This window comes from Bombina bombina, chromosome 7 (assembly GCF_027579735.1).
Source record: "Bombina bombina isolate aBomBom1 chromosome 7, aBomBom1.pri, whole genome shotgun sequence".
NCBI classification, from domain to species: domain Eukaryota; kingdom Metazoa; phylum Chordata; class Amphibia; order Anura; family Bombinatoridae; genus Bombina; species Bombina bombina.
In genome coordinates, this window is record NC_069505.1 from 519,597,110 (window position 1) to 519,613,531 (window position 16,422).

Consider the following 16,422-nt stretch of genomic DNA (forward strand, 5'->3'; position numbering starts at 1 on the left):
CTGTGGCTTGTGCCTTTATAGCATCGCGTGCCTCTTGGTCCCACTGTCTGCACCTCTCATGCAGTTATCTATGGATGTCATATACAGATCTGTACTTCTTTTCCTTAAAAGTAATGTTACATGTATACTTTCTATACATTAATTTATTTACATTTTAATATAGATCATACAACTATTTTTATACTTTTGAAGTATATTTATTAGCATATTCAATATTAACACTTTTTACCAAGCAAAACTGTAATTATTTATTATTTTTGTACCAGTCTAATTAACAAAATTATATCAGAACATTTTATAATCATATGTTAATAAAATCTATTTGTTATTGGTGTTGACAGAAGCTCATTTAGAAAGACAATCATGGTGTTTTGGCATTCTGTAAGTGTTATATCATAGATGATAGCACAATACATTTTTGTGATTTCAAGCAATATATCCTGTGATACTGGGCTGGCACTAATTATCTCAGACAATAAGCACTGTGATATTATTGTGACACTGGCACCAATTATCTCAGACAATAAGCACTGTGATATTATTGTGACACTGGCACCAAGTATCTCAGACAATAAGCACTGTGATATTACTGTGACACTGGCACCAATTATCTCAGACAATAAGCACTGTGATATTACTGTGACACTGGCACCAAGCATCTCAGACAATAAGCACTGTGATATTACTGTGACACTGGCACCAAGCATCTCAGACAATAAGCACTGTGATATTACTGTGACACTGGCACCAAGTATCTCAGACAATAAGCACTGTGATATTATTGTGACACTGGCACCAATTATCTCAGACAATAAGCACTGTGATATTACTGTGACACTGGCACCAAGTATCTCAGACAATAAGCACTGTGATATTACTGTGACACTGGCACCAATTATCTCAGACAATAAGCACTGTGATATTACTGTGACACTGGCACCAAGCATCTCAGACAATAAGCACTGTAATATTACTGTGACACTGGCACCAAGCATCTCAGACAATAAACACTGTGATATTACTGTGACACTGGCACCAAGCATCTCAGACAATAAGCACTGTGATATTACTGTGACACTGGCACCAATTATCTCAGACAATAAACACTGTGATATTATTGTGACACTGGCACCAATTATCTCAGACAATAAGCACTGTGATATTATTGTGACACTGGCACCAATTATCTCAGACAATAAGCACTGTGATATTACTGTGACACTGGCACCAAGCATCTCAGACAATAAGCACTGTGATATTACTGTGACACTGGCACCAATTTTCTCAGACAATAAGCACTGTGATATTATTGTGACACTGGCACCAATTATCTCAGACAATAAGCACTGTGATATTATTGTGACACTGGCACCAATTATCTCAGACAATAAGCACTGTGATATTACTGTGACACTGGCACCAAGCATCTCAGACAATAAGCACTGTGATATTACTGTGACACTGGCACCAATTATCTGAGACAATAAGCACTGTGATATTACTGTGACACTGGCACCAATTATCTCAGACAATAAGCACTGTGATATTACTGTCACAGTAATATCACAGTGCTTATTGTCTGAGCTAATTGGTGCCAGTGTCACATTAATATCACAGTGCTTATTATCTGTCTCAGATAATTTGTACCAGTGTCACAGTAATATCACAATGCTTATTGTCTGAGCTAATTGGTGCCAGTGTCACAGTAATATCACAGTGCTTATTGTCTGTCCAGGGGCAAAGCTACAGGGGGTGCTGAGGTCGCAATTGTGTTTGTTTGTGGAACCATCAAATTACAGACCTTGTTACTACAGCATGAGGGGAGGGGGTAAACAGTGTCACTATACAGTACCACTATATACAGTATGGGGGGGCAGGACTATAAAGTGACCACAGTAGTTTGTGACATAAAGTACTGGGGCTGGTAGGGTCAGGCCAGCCATCTCACCGGCAGATTACAGACTGTGTCACTGACTCACTATATACAGTACTGGTGGGTTAAACAGTGTCACTATATACAGTAATAGGGGGGGGTCAGACCATCTCACAGACAGTTCGCACAGGGTACCTCCTTTTGCAGACGTGATCTGATTCACATTTTTTTCTGTAATAAATGTTAAAAAAAAATAATAATATATGTTTAAAACTCACTTTTTTGGGTGGGGGGTGGGGGGTGAGGGGCCCTTCTTAGATTCTTGCACCTGGGCCCTGTGGTTTCTAGTTACGCCTCTGCATGCAACCGGAGCGTAGAAGACTACTTCAACTTGTCTTGTTGTACTTGTTATCTATATTTGGCGGCGGCGCATCTTTTTAGGTAGGTCAGTGGTGGCGGGGTTGGGGTTCAGGTTGACTGACTCACTGTCTTCTTCTGTTGTTGTTGTGTGACAGTGACTGTGTTAACTTCGAAGTTCGAATCGACTATGTATTGTGATATAATAATTGTGATTACTATTAGATTGATTTAGATATGTGTCAGACTGTCAGTGGCGGGTGGCGGGCCTCAGCCTTTTATAGTGACTCCTGTCCTCCTGAGCCTGCTGGGGCCCTGGGCCAATCTTTTATTTTAGGCGGCAGTGCGGCACTAAGTTGAAGTTAGATAACGTGAGTTGAAGTTGAACTTATACATTTATTACAACGAACTTGCAGCCTCGCTGCCAAAATAGTCAAGTGACTCAAGTCACTTCCCTTGACTATAGAGGCAGCGAGGCTGCAAGTTCGTTGTAATAAATGTATATCAAGTTGACAAGTTCAACTCAAGTTATCTAACTTCAACTTAGTGCCGCCTAAAAGAAAAGAAAAGATGGCCCAGGGCCCCAGCAGGCTCAGTCACACGACAAGGAAGTTGGTTTCTTATTCAAGCTGTTTCTTATTCGTGAAATTCTGTTTCTTATTCATGGAAGTTGGTTTCTTATTCAATTTTTTTTAAAATAATAATATGATTCATATAAATGTAGTTACACAGAGGTGGAATCTCTTTATATAACAGATATACAAACTTGAAAAAAGGGCATACGTTGGCACCACTACAAATATTACTATTTTGAATAAATAACATATATTTTCAAAGGGTTAATAACCATTGGGCCACTGATTTCACTATGAATATATACAGGGTAGATCCCCCTCCATGCCATGCAATTGTTTTTAGCCTGGCCCAATGGTGTTTTGGGCACAGAAATTGATGCCAATCTTGGCATAGGTGACATAATTCTCAATTTTGAATAAGTAACAGATATTTTCAAAGGGTTAATAACCATTGGGCCACTGATTTCACTATGAATATCTACAGGGTAGATCCCCCTCCATGCCATGCTATTGTTTTTAGCCTGGCCCAATGGTCATTAACCCTTTGAAAATATTGGTTACTTATTCAAAAATGAGAATTATGTCACCTATGCCAGGGTTGGCATCAATTTCTGTGCCCAAAACACCATTGGGCCAGGCTAAAAACAATTGCATGACATGGAAGAGGATCTGCCCTGTATATATTCAAAGTGAAATCAGTGGCCCAATGGTTATTAACCCTTTGAAAATATCTGTTACTTATTCAAAAATGAGAATTATGTCACCTATGCCAGTGTTGGCATCAATTTCTGTGCCCAAAACACCATTGGGCCAGGCTAAAAACAATTGCATGACATGGAGGGGGATCTACCCTGTATAAATTCATAGTGAAATCAGTGGCCCAATGGTTATTAACCCTTTGAAAATATCTGTTACTTATTCAAAAATGAGAATTATGTCACCTATGCCAATGTTGGCATCAATTTCTGTGGCAAAAACACCATTGGGCCAGGCTAAAAACAATTGAATGACATGGAGGGGGAATGGGATCTACCCTGTGTAAAATCATAGTGAAATCAGTGGCCGAATGGTTATTAACCCTTTGAAAATATGTTATTTATTCAAAATAGTAATATTTGTAGTGGTGCCAACGTATGCCCTTTTTTCAAGTTTGTATATCTAATTGTTATATAAAGAGATTCCACCTCTGTGTAACTACATTATATGAATCATATTATTATTTTAATAAAACCTATTTTTTTATTTTAAAGTAAATTTAAAGCAGTCTGACAAAAAAATTGAATAAGAAACCAACTTCCATGAATAAGAAACAGAATTTCCCGAATAAGAAACAGCTTGAATAAGAAACCAACTTCCTTGTCGTCTCAGTCACTATAAAAGCTGTAGCCTGTTTTTGGTTATTTACTACTACTACTAGTAATAATTATTATTAAATCAAGTCACCTATTTTATGTAACCTCTCACCTATTGAGTCAGCTCAAGAGGGATCTTGGGGCTGCTAAGAACCCCAATAATTACTGAAATACCCCCAATTATCAATGGTGTCCAACTGTCCATATCCAAAAATTTGCAAGTCAATTTTTTGTTCTACCTAGGGAAGGCAAGATGTAAATGAGGAGAGGTGTATTTAAATAATAGGCAATATGTAGTGGAAATTATTGATACTAGTTATTTATTTGTCCAGTTTTTTAAAGTCCATAGGTTTAATTAATGTAAAATATCTCATATGCATCACTGCATTACAAATATGGAGCAGAAGTAAATAAGTGGCAGTCAAGGGGGTCAAACTGCTGTTCATTTGTGGTGCAGAGTGCAGACTGCAGAGAGACAAAATGTTGATTTTTATGTTACTAGCAGCCATGGGGTAAAATGGCTGTCACTGCTCAATTGTGAAAAATATACCTGGTTAAATGAAGAGTGGGGGCTATTGGGAGTGAGCTTTGTGTGACTCTGAGTCTGACTTATAGTGAGTGACTGAGGCTGCCAATCTATTGAATCACATTCTTTTTTTTAGGTAGGTGGCGGCTGGCGGCACTTGATGAAGTTAGTTAGTTGATATTATTTATAACACACACACTTGTGTTCTTGTAGATTGTGGGGTGTCCAAACTTCTGTCTCAAAGGGCCACAAAGTTTTCTCTTTTTTCTTTTTCTTCTTTTTGCTAAGATGGAGGTGAGATTTATTTCTAGATAGAAATAATACAACGTACAATAGATAGACATGTTACATTATTTTGGTTTGTATGTGTTGAACTTGCAACTAGATATTATGATAACTAATGTACTTGTGTTGTTGTAAAGGCAAAAACACACACAAATGTATACACACATATACATACACATGCAGATATACACTAAACACACACATGTATACACACATATACATACACATGCAGATATACACTAAACACACACATGTATACAATTACACACATATACATACACATGCAGATATACACTAAACACACACATGTATACAATTACACACATATACATACACAAGCAGATATACACTAAACACACACACATGTATACAATTACACACATATACATACACATGCAGATATACACTACACACACACATATCCTTTGAAAAGCATATCTAAATATGCTCTGTAGCTACTGAGCATATTTAGATATGAATTTCAACAAAGGATATCTGATTTCCTTCATTCTTTTGATATCCTTTGTTGAAAAGCTTATCTAAATATGCTCAGTAGCTATTGAGCATATTTAGATATGCTTGTCCACAAAGGATATCAAAAGAATGAAGGAAATCAGATATCCTTTGTTGAAATTCATATCTAAATATGCTCGATAGCTTATAAGCATATTTAGATATGCTTTTCAACAAAGGATATCAAAAGAATGAAGAAAATCAGATATCCTTTGTTGAAAATCATATCTAAATATGCTCAGTAGATACTGAATGGTGGCTGCATATAGATATTGGCTCGCCCATGTGCAATTGCTATTTCTTCAACAAAGGATATCTAAAGAATGAAGGCGTATCCGATTCCTAGACACTGCCTCACCAGCCTCTGAAGTCACCGCACATCACTGAATTAGAGAGCATGTAGGGAGCTTCTAGGGTTAATTTTAGCTTTAGTGTAGTGTAGTAGACAACCCCAAGTATTGATCTAGGCCCATCTTGGTATATTTCATGCCACCATTTCACCACCAAATGCGATCAAATAAAAAAAACTGTTCACTTTTTCACAAACTTTTTCACAAACTTTAGGTTTCTCACTGAAATTATTTACAAACGGCTTGTGCAATTATGGCACAAGCTGTTTGTAAATAATTTCCGTTCAGAAATAGCAGACATATATAGCTTTGGCGTTGCTTTTTGGTAATTAGAAGGCCGCTAAATGCCGCTGCGCATCACACGTGTATTATGCCCAGCAGTGAAGGGGTTAATTAGGGAGCTTGTAGGGAGCTTGCAGAGTTAATTTTAGCTTTAGTGTAGAGATCAGCCTCCCACCTGACACATCACACCCCCTGATCCCTCCCAAACAGCTCTCTTCCCTCCCCCACCCCACAATTGTCCCCTCCATCTTAAAGGGACACTGTACCCAAAAATTTTCTTTCGTGATTCAGATTGAGCATTACATTTTAAGCAACTTTCTAATTTACTCCTATTATCAAATTTTCTTCATTCTCTTGGTATCTTTATTTAAAATGCAAGAATGTAAGTTTAGATGCCGGCCCATTTTATGTGAACAACCTGGGTTGTCCTTGCTGATTGGTGGATAAATCCATCCACCAATAAAAAAGTGCTGTCCAGAGTACTGAAACCAAAAAAAAGCTTAGATGCCTTCTTTTTCAAATAATGATAGCAAGAGAACGAAGAAAAATTGATAATAGGAGTAAATTAGAAAGTTGCTTAAAATTGCATGCTCTTTCTGAATTACAAAAGAAAAAATGTGGGTACAGTGTCCCTTTAAGTACTGGCAGAAAGTCTGCCAGTACTAAAATAAAAGGTATCTTTCATTTTTGTTATTTTTTTAGCATATTTACATATAGCATATTTACATATGCTGCTGTGTAGGATGCCCCTTAGCCCCCAACCTCCCTGATCCCTGTTCTATAAGAAGTTGTCTGCCGCGTAGGAATGTGTGTACCACGTCGCTTCCGGTGATGTGTAATCAGCTGTTGTAGGTTTGTGGCGCTCACTGCGCATGCACAAGAGGCCCAACCTCCTCCAAACAGCTGTTTAAGCCGAATTATTTGATGACAACGGGTCACGGGATTCTATGGGCTGTGCCGCGCATGCGCACATGGCCTTACTCTTCACTCATCACACTTGACCCTATTGGTTGTACAGCCACTGACTTCACGGACCAATCAGATAATGCAGTAACGCTTTTTTCCTATATATTATCTGATCGGTCCATTTGATTTGCCCACGTCCATTCACCAAATTGTTCCATCGCATGCCACCGACTTGCCGTGCCCGGGGGGGGGTCGTGCTTATGGGGTTTACAGGGGGTGCTGATGGGGCTCATGTAAGTTACACAGGGGGTGCTTATGGGGGTTACAGGGTACAGATGGGGCTTATGTAGGTCCATAAGCCCCATCTGCACCCGCTGTAACCGCCATAAGCACCCCCTTCGTAACTTACGTGAGCCCCATCAGCACCCCCTGTAAACCCCATATGCATGACCCCCGGGCACGGCAAGTTTGCGGCTTGCGATAGAACAACTTGGTGAATGGACGTGGGCAAATCAAACGGACTGATCATATAATACATAGGAAAAAATCGTGACTGCATTATCTGATTGGTCCGTTAAGTCAGTGGCTGTACAACCAATAGGGTCTTGTGTGATGAGTGAAGAGCAGGGCCATGTGCACATGCGCGGCACGGCCCATAGAATCCCGCAACCCGTTGTTATCAAATAAGCTGGCTTAAACAGCTGTTTGGAGGAGGTTGGGCCTCTTGCACATGCGCAGTGAGCGCCACAAACTTACAATAGCTAATTACACGTCACCGGAAGTGACGTGGTACACACATTCCTATGGTAGACAACTTCTTTTAGAACACACACCCCCCCAAACAGCTCTCTAACCCTCCCCCTCTACCTTATTGGGAGCCATCTTGGGTACTGGCAGCTGTCTGCGAGTACCCAGTTTACAGTAAAATTGATTTTTTTTTTTTTTGATTTTTTTTTCTGTAGTGTAGCTTCCCCCACCCCCTCCCAGATCCCTTAGATCATTTTTATATGCATTCCCTCCCCCCTTTCTCCAACTTATTAACATTACATTTTTCTGTAGTGTAACGGTTCCCACCCGCTCCTTCCCCGTGCACGCGCCCGTCCGCCGCCCCCCCGTGCACACGCACGCATGTCCGTGCGCGCCCCCGGCTACCCCGCCCACGATCCAGCCCCCCTCTTTAGCCAAGAAGCCATCAATGGCTGCTCACCCGCCTCCCACATCGGCTCCCGCCCACGATCCAGCCCCCCTCTTTAGCCAAGAAGCCATCAATGGCCGCCCACCCACCAACGATTGCGGCCATCGATGTCCGGTGCATTTTTTTTTTAGGACGTACATCGTTTGTCGTCGGTCCTTAAGGGGTTAAAGACCAGTTTGTGTAAGACGTATCCTGTATGACGTGTGTCGTTAAGGAGTTAAAGGGATAGGAAAGTCAAAATTACTCTCTCACTCTCTCTCTCTCTCTCTCTCTCCCTTCTCTTCTCTCTCTCTCCCTTCTCTTCTCTCTCTCTCTTATCTTCTCTCTCTTTTCTCTCTCTTTTCTCTCTCCTCTCTCTCTTCTCTCTCTCTCTCTCTCTCCTCTCTCTCTCTCCCTTCTCTCTCTCTCCTCTCTCTCTCTCTCTCTCCCTTCTCTCTCTCTCCTCTCTCTCTTCTCTCTCTCTCCTCTCTCTCTCTCCTCTCTCTCTTCTGTCTCTCTTCTCTCTCTCTTCTCTCTCCCTTCTCTTCTCTCTCTCTCCCTTCTCTTCTCTCTCTCTCTTATCTTCTCTCTCTTTTCTCTCTCTTTTCTCTTCTCTCTCCTCTCTCTCTTCTCTCTCTCTCCCTTCTCTCTCTCTCTCCTCTCTCTCTTCTCTCTCTCTCCTCTCTCTCTTCTCTCTCTCTTCTCTCTCTCTCCTCTCTCTCTTCTCTCTCTCTCCTCTCTCTCCTCTCTCTCTCCCTTCTCTCTCTCTCCTCTCTCTCTTCTCTCTCTCTCCTCTCTCTTCTCTCTCTCTTCTCTCTCTCTCTCTCTCTCTCTCTCTCTCTCTCTCTCCTGTACTTTGTAATGTATTTTTGATGTGACACATTTTTGTTTCGCAAAACAGTTAACCAGAGCTCCGAAGTCGCGGTAATCATTCTAGCGTAAATCGCGATTGCACTCAAACGATCATATTTACTTTCAACTTTATCTACCTGTGGCAACCCTACAAGCTTATCTATAAGTTTTTTGCACCAGTTTACATATGTTTCAGTACAGATTATATCTGACTATTGACTTGACCTGTTTTAAATAATTAACATGCTCAGTAAGTATGTAGTATAACTGGAACGTCAGGTATTTTTCACACTTATATTGGGTGAACACGAAAAAATATGTGACCAAAGTGAAAGAAAAACAGGGTAGTTAAAGGGACATTATACACTCATTTTTTCTTTGCATAAATGTTTTGTAGATGATCTATTTATATAGCCCATAAAGTTGTTGTTTTTTTTTTTTTAAATGTATAGTTTTGCTTAATTTTAAATAACATTGCTCTGATTTTCAGACTCCTAACCAAGCCCCAAAGTTTTAGGAGAATACCGTCAGCTACCTACACCAGCTTGCTCCTGTTTGTGTAAAGGGTCTTTTCATATACAAAAGAAGGGGGAGGGTCTAATTTCCCACTTGCAGTGGGCTTTCCAGCTACCTTTTCACAGGGATAGGCACGAGCCAAGGCTGTGGCGGACATTTTCTAAAGTAAAGACCTTTAGTGAAGGACACCAAGGTACATTTACAATTAAAACTATTATTTTATAGTGCTGAATTTTATTATACTGATGCAGATACCACTGATCCTATAACCAGCCCTTGTCTGGCTATACACATGTGCCAGTGTCACTTCTGTGTCTTTGTATAGAGCTGGCTGTTATTATACAGATGCAGAAGATACACATCCAGTATTTCACTCAGACTTTATTTATTCCATAACTTATCACCCAATATTGCTAGCAGTCTCTTGACAAGTCACTAATTTTATTCACACTAAATATTTTCCCTTTCCTATTATTTAATCAGAAAGAAAATATATACTAAGGTTATGATTCACAACCTTACTATATCTTTTCTTTCTATTTAAATACTACTTATAATAAATCTCAGGTGCTGGTTAAAGTGCTTTACCTTTGCATATAAAGCTCCAGGGACACAGTGGCAGCTTGTTCTTGAATCTTCCCTCTCTCTCTGTCTCACTCAGAGTCATTTTCTGGTACTAAGCGGCATCATGTGGGAGTGATAACAGCACTGAGTCTAACCTTCCCCCACTGTGATCAGTCTCTGCGTTCCATATATTCAATTACACAAAGATTTTCCACATCAAAAATGATATATATAAACGTTATAATAAAGTCCCTTCACTTGCTGTGAGTACACTTTGTAATCCTTCGTTAGTATTTGTTACTAGGACAACCGGGTCAGTAACGGCCAAACTATATACACACTTTGTGCTTCCTTTGCTTTTCTATGTGTGTGTGGCAGACCGGCTCCGGTCCATAGAGAGGGCTCTTTTTGTGCGGTGTAACTATAACGCTCCTATTAGCAGTAAAATCAAATCAAAGTTTGGAAGTTACTCACCGCTCAGCTCCTCTCCTCCTCAGAGACACCGGCCCGGGTCCTAAATTCGGTGTACTATTTGGGACCTTGTTCACGCCTCCCGTTGCAGAGCTCAACCCAGATTAAAGGTACAAAAAGCAATCCAGAGTAGAAAGAACTCACCCGGGGAACTCTGTTAAAATCCACATAACTTTATTTAGTTCACAATGCTTAAAAACATTTTCTTTTTCAGCATACAGGTTTAAAAGGATCCTCCGTGCATCTGTGTATTAGACACACATGTTGGTCCACTGAAGTAGCGTCAAGGGGTCAGCTGACACGTTTCGGCGAATAGCCGTAGTCAAAGCTGTATGACCCCCTCACACACCTCCGTGTTTTAAAAGACACTTAGTAACATACCATTGGTTACAAGAAACATGACACTACAATATGCAATTGGTTACATTGCATATTACCTTATCTATCTGATAATGCACGGAGGATCCTTTTAAACCTGTATGCTGAAAAAGAAAATGTTTTTAAGCATTGTGAACGAAATAAAGTTATGTGGATTTTAACAGAGTTCCCCGGGTGAGTTCTTTCTACTCTGGATCATGTGGGAGTGGCCACAACCCTGCGAAACGTGGCGCCGCGTGTGTTAAGGAGGAGTCAGGACCAGTATTCATCTGTCTTACTCCTCCCTCCCCACAGCAAAATGGGCGGTGGACACTGCAAGGGCCAGTCACGGACACCAGTGTCCGTGTACGGACACCTTGCCTATCCCTGCCTTTTCAACAGAGCTAAACTGAGAGCTTCTAAGTAAGTTTTTGAAAGGTTTTATACTGGATTTTTATATCAGTATCTGTGCATCTTATTCTTTATAGTAGTGTCTATTACATGCAGTTATATGAAAATTAGTGTATACTGTCCCTTTAAAGGGACATTAAACCCATAACATTTTTTTCATGATTCAGATAGGTTATACATTTTTAAACAACTTTCCAATTTACTTCTGTCAACAATTTTGCTTCATTCTCTTGTTATTGTTTACTGAAGAAGCAGAAATGCACTCCTGGGAACTTGCCGAACACATTTGTAAGCCAATGAAAATGAACATACAAGTTTAGCCACCAATCAGCAGCAAGTTCCTGAGCTTATATAGATATGCTTTTCAACAAAGGATACCAAGTGAATGAAGCAGATTAGCTAATAGAAGTAAATTGAAAAGTTGTTTAAAATTGTATGCTCTACCTGGATCATGACATAAAAATTTTGGGTTTCATGTCCCTTTAATAAATTCAATCATAATAATGATTATGCAATGGGTTTTAATGCAAATTTTGTTGGTCCCCCCACTTAAAGGGACAGTATACACTCATTTTCATATAACTGCATGTAATAGACACTACAATAAAGAATAAGATGCACAGATACTGATATAAAAAGCCAGTATAAAACTGTTTAAAAACTTACTTAGAAGTTCTAAGTTTAGCTCTGTTGAAAATGTAGCTGGAAAGCCCACTGCAAGTGGGAAATAAGACACACCCCTCCCTCCCCCTTCTTTTGCATATGAAAATATCCTTTACACAAACAGGAGCAAGCTGGAGAAGGTAGCTGACAGTATTCACATAACACTTTGGGGCTTGGTTAGGAGTCTGAAAATCAGAGCAATGTTACTTAAAAATAAGCAAAACTATACATTTTTTTAAAAAAAAAAACCCTTTATGGGCTATATAAATAGATCATCTACAAAACATTTATGCAAAGAAAAAATGAGTGTATAATGTCCCTTTAAAGGGACAGTAAAGTTAAAACTTATTCATGATTGAGATATATCATTTAATTTTATACATCTCTACAATTTACTTCTATTATCTAATTTGCTTTGTTCACTTGGTATCCTATGTTGAAGAGCATATCTAGGTAGGCTTAGGAGCGGCAATGCACTACTGGGAGCTAGCTGACGATTGGTGGCTGTACATATATGCCTTTTGTCATTGGCTGTTCTGATGTGCTCTGCTAGCTCCCATAGTGCATTTCTGTTTCTTCAACAAACAATACCAAGAGAATTAAGCAAATTTGAGAGAAATAAATTGGAAAGGTGTTTTAAATTGTACGCTCTATCTGAATCATGAAAGCAGCATGAAATACAAAATTAAACTTTCATGATTCAGTCAAAGCAAAGAAATTAGGGCTGTGCGATTTTGAAAAAAATTAAGTCACAGTTTCGACCCCCAAAAAACACGGTTTGCGATTTAACTTTTATTAAAAATATCTAAACACGGGGGCGTGGCCAGGAGGCAACTATGGCGGACGGAAAATTCTACAGCTCTGCAGCTTGATAACCTAAACTTATGATTCCTTTGGGAGCCATCCACAGTCTGAATAGACTAACTATATCTCTAGCTTGCTGAAATATTCCGCTCTCAAAATACATGCTTTTATCGCCACTTTACCACTGAAGTTTGCTGGTATGAGCACATCGTGTGAGACAGAGGCCTACCACGCGGACTCTCATTTCATACAGACCCAGCCACGGGAGCTAAAGTAAAGGAAGCACTACAGAAGACATAACATCGGACTCCTCCATAACACCTCTAACTCCCAGCTACTATATTGCTATCTGTTTACAGCGCATCATGGAGATAGAGCCGGAGATGGTTGCAGCCCTCCTTGAAGGCCTGGGAAAGCAGATGGACCTGCACTATAGCCTGCTGACTCTCGACATCCGCTCTATGGGCTCGGATGAGGACCGTCCTGGTCTTCATGCTATACCTGATGAGACATTGGAGGAGCGGCCCCAAGCGGTACTATGCGCAGACGTTCAAGCGCTCACGGAGATCTGTAACACCGCGCTCCCGCACACCCCTCCATACACACCCAGACCCTCCACCTACTCACCACCCGATGCCTCTCCTGAGCGGTCTGTAAGTAAACCAGACCCTGTCCCTGTGCCTCTGACATCTGCCGCAGCTTTACTCCCATCTCGCCAGTCCACCCGGCTAAGTGTTGGGCCGCAGGCACAAACCATCACACCCGCCTGGAGACGACTTGAGGATCTTTACACTGCCATAAGGAGACCCAATAAACAGCGCAATTTCATACATATTCGCGCTCCCTCATTAAACCGCATCCCTTCAAAGGCACTCAGTAACTTTGATATAACACTTTTGCAAGGCTTTCAGAAGCTTGGGATCTGCAGGAAAGCAACTGAACTATTTCATGATGGACAGTTAATTAACTCTTTCGATCCAGGAGGATAGTCCCAATATTGGTCTGTTTGATTATTAGCCCTGTCCCATTTGGCACCATTAGAGTTGATAAGGGTTCAAATCAACCATACTATTATCTGAGTTTTGTAAACCCCAGTTTGTTCATATGCTCTGTTGTTGCGGATGTTTAGATTTTCTACATTTTACGGGTTTGATATTATTTAAGCTTGACCTTATGACCTCATATGTGATACTCTACTTTGCATTGACTATGTGTTTATACCTTTATCTCATCACTTCAGTGCACCCTCTTCATACCCCAGAATAACCTGCACCACAACCTCTGCCTTTTATATGCTCTCTGCACTGCTTAGCACTACTCATGCCCCTTAAAGTTTAAAAAAAACAGAAAATTCCCCTATTGGGATCTCTCACTACTATAGGAGCCTTAGTTCCTTTGATACCTGGCTTAACTGCAATAACTCTTCTCCTACAGGCCCTTAACCTTACACAGTGATACTGTACTGACCATTTTAACTCTCTAGTATATTTCAGTGCTTCCGCTAACTAACGCTGACTTGATCTCTATCATTTTGCCATATAAGCTCTCAAAACTAGTAGGAATATCATTGTAGCTTTATGTGTACTCCTCCGAGCTCAGATTGCTTGTTCAGAGTTTTATAATTCAATGATATAGGCTATTGTGAATGATACAGAACTTTGCTCAGGTATGTGTGTATGCATATATAATCAATAGCTGTTTGCTGGTAGTACCCTATCCCTTTTATTCTTCCCCTTAGTACAATAGAGTGCGCTTGGGTTCCCGCACCAATATTTAAGTCCCCTTATATTTATTATTTATGTGAAGCACAATATTTATGACATTCCCACTCCTACTTACCCATGCTAATGTGTGTTATACTCATATTTTATTACTACTAAATGTTCTAAGCCATATTTTTGTATGATCCCAATCCTGTCTCCCAACATCTTATCCTTATGTTAAGCTCATCCTAGAAGTTTTAGTATTAAACTATCACCATCCCATCCTCACTCCTACATGTTATATTTTTATGATTCCACTTTTCAGTGAGCCTTTTACAAACTCCTCGGGTTTTAGAACCCTATAAATTATGTAGACTCCTATATTGTTTACCAGACAGAGGCCTTAATTTAAGACTAGAAGTTCTACTAACATGTGGGTCTTAGCTCCTACATAACCCTTACATATATGCTTTCTTTAGGTGCCCACAGTCTTTGTCCGGCAACCATGATTGCTGCCCACTCCTCGTTCGACTCCCATAATCTACCCTCCTATAGGAAGTTTGTCTCATTACGACGGAATACTATTTAAAAGATAAAGCACTATCCCATATAAGTTCATTAAAAAAATATCTATTCTACCTGTCTATAGTCCCGTCATTATATCTCTCACTATATAGTACCTCCTACCCCTTTCTGAAAATATTCTCCATAAGCCCTAGAGGATGCCTTGTCTTGGTTTATTATGCCATCCCTGCTTAGAGGACCATTTACTCTTGGCTTAAGAACATATCCTGATACAATTATCCCAGAGCGTAACTCCCCAGCTTGATCCTTATACCCCCTAAGTCTCCTCCCGGCTCTCCTAGACCACTACCTTTTAAGACCACCTACTTGGAACCAGCTAACCTTTATACACGCCCTATATACATTAAGTGACTCTATAGCCAGTCCCATTTGTCTTAGCACACCTGAACTAATTCTTATAAAGCCTAAGATGTCTATATAACCCGGCATAGCAATGATCATCGCCTCCTCTGGAAGATTCCTATTTTAGTATTACTAAGACATGCCCCCCCTTCCCTTCCCGTCCTATTATACAAGTGGCTCTGGCCCACTGCACCCCTCCCCCTAATATCTTTCACAACAATAAACCTAAGTAACTACCATTTGACATAGCATCCACAGTATATTTGGCCCAAGAGTGACCAAAGCAGTAGTTACTTTGCATCTCTAGATTAAGAGAAAAATGAGGTTCCATCACTGTTTGTCTAGTTCCTGCGTTATTTGTACTTTTATTTCAGATATTATAGATGTTATAAAGAATGTCTCATTCTCTGGTAAGTTATATTGTTATTACCAAAAGCCTGTAAGCGTTAATACCCTTATCTGGGAAGTCAATCTTATATGTCTGACAAACTCTGTATTCTTCTTAATGCTGTATCACATAACAACCTCAATAAAAAATTGTTTTAAAAAAAAAAAAAATATCTAAACACCTTAAAGGGACACTGAAGCTAAATTTTTTCTATCGTGATTCAGATAGAGCATGCAATTTTAAGCAACTTTCTAATTTACTCCTATTATCAAATTATTTTCATTCTCTTGGTATCTTTATTTGAAATGCAAGAATGTAAGTTTAGATGCCGGCCCATTTTTGGTTAACACACTGTGTTGTTCTTGCTGATTGGTGGATAAATTCACCTACCAATAAACAAGTGCTTTCCATGGTTCTGAACCAAATAAATAGCTTAGATGCCTTCTTTTTCAAATAAAGAAAGCAAGAGAACGAAGAAAAATTGACAATAGGAGTAAATTAGAAAGTTGTTTAAAATTGCATGCTCTATCTGAATCACTGGGTTCAGTGTCCCTTTAATTTTTCAGTTAAAAA

General features: G+C 39.8%; 1 protein-coding gene across 1 annotated transcript in view; it reads right to left on the reverse strand.

Annotated features, from left to right (window-relative positions):
- The window catches only part of COQ8B (coenzyme Q8B), a 99,099-nt gene extending 88,853 nt beyond the window's left edge, over positions 1–10,246 (reverse strand). The window contains exon 1 of the mRNA XM_053721781.1: positions 10,150–10,246. Coding sequence (XP_053577756.1) covers positions 10,150–10,157 — 8 coding nt within the window. The 5' untranslated portion in view covers positions 10,158–10,246. The remainder of the gene's footprint in view (positions 1–10,149) is intronic.
- Positions 10,247–16,422: the final 6,176 nt, after the last annotated feature.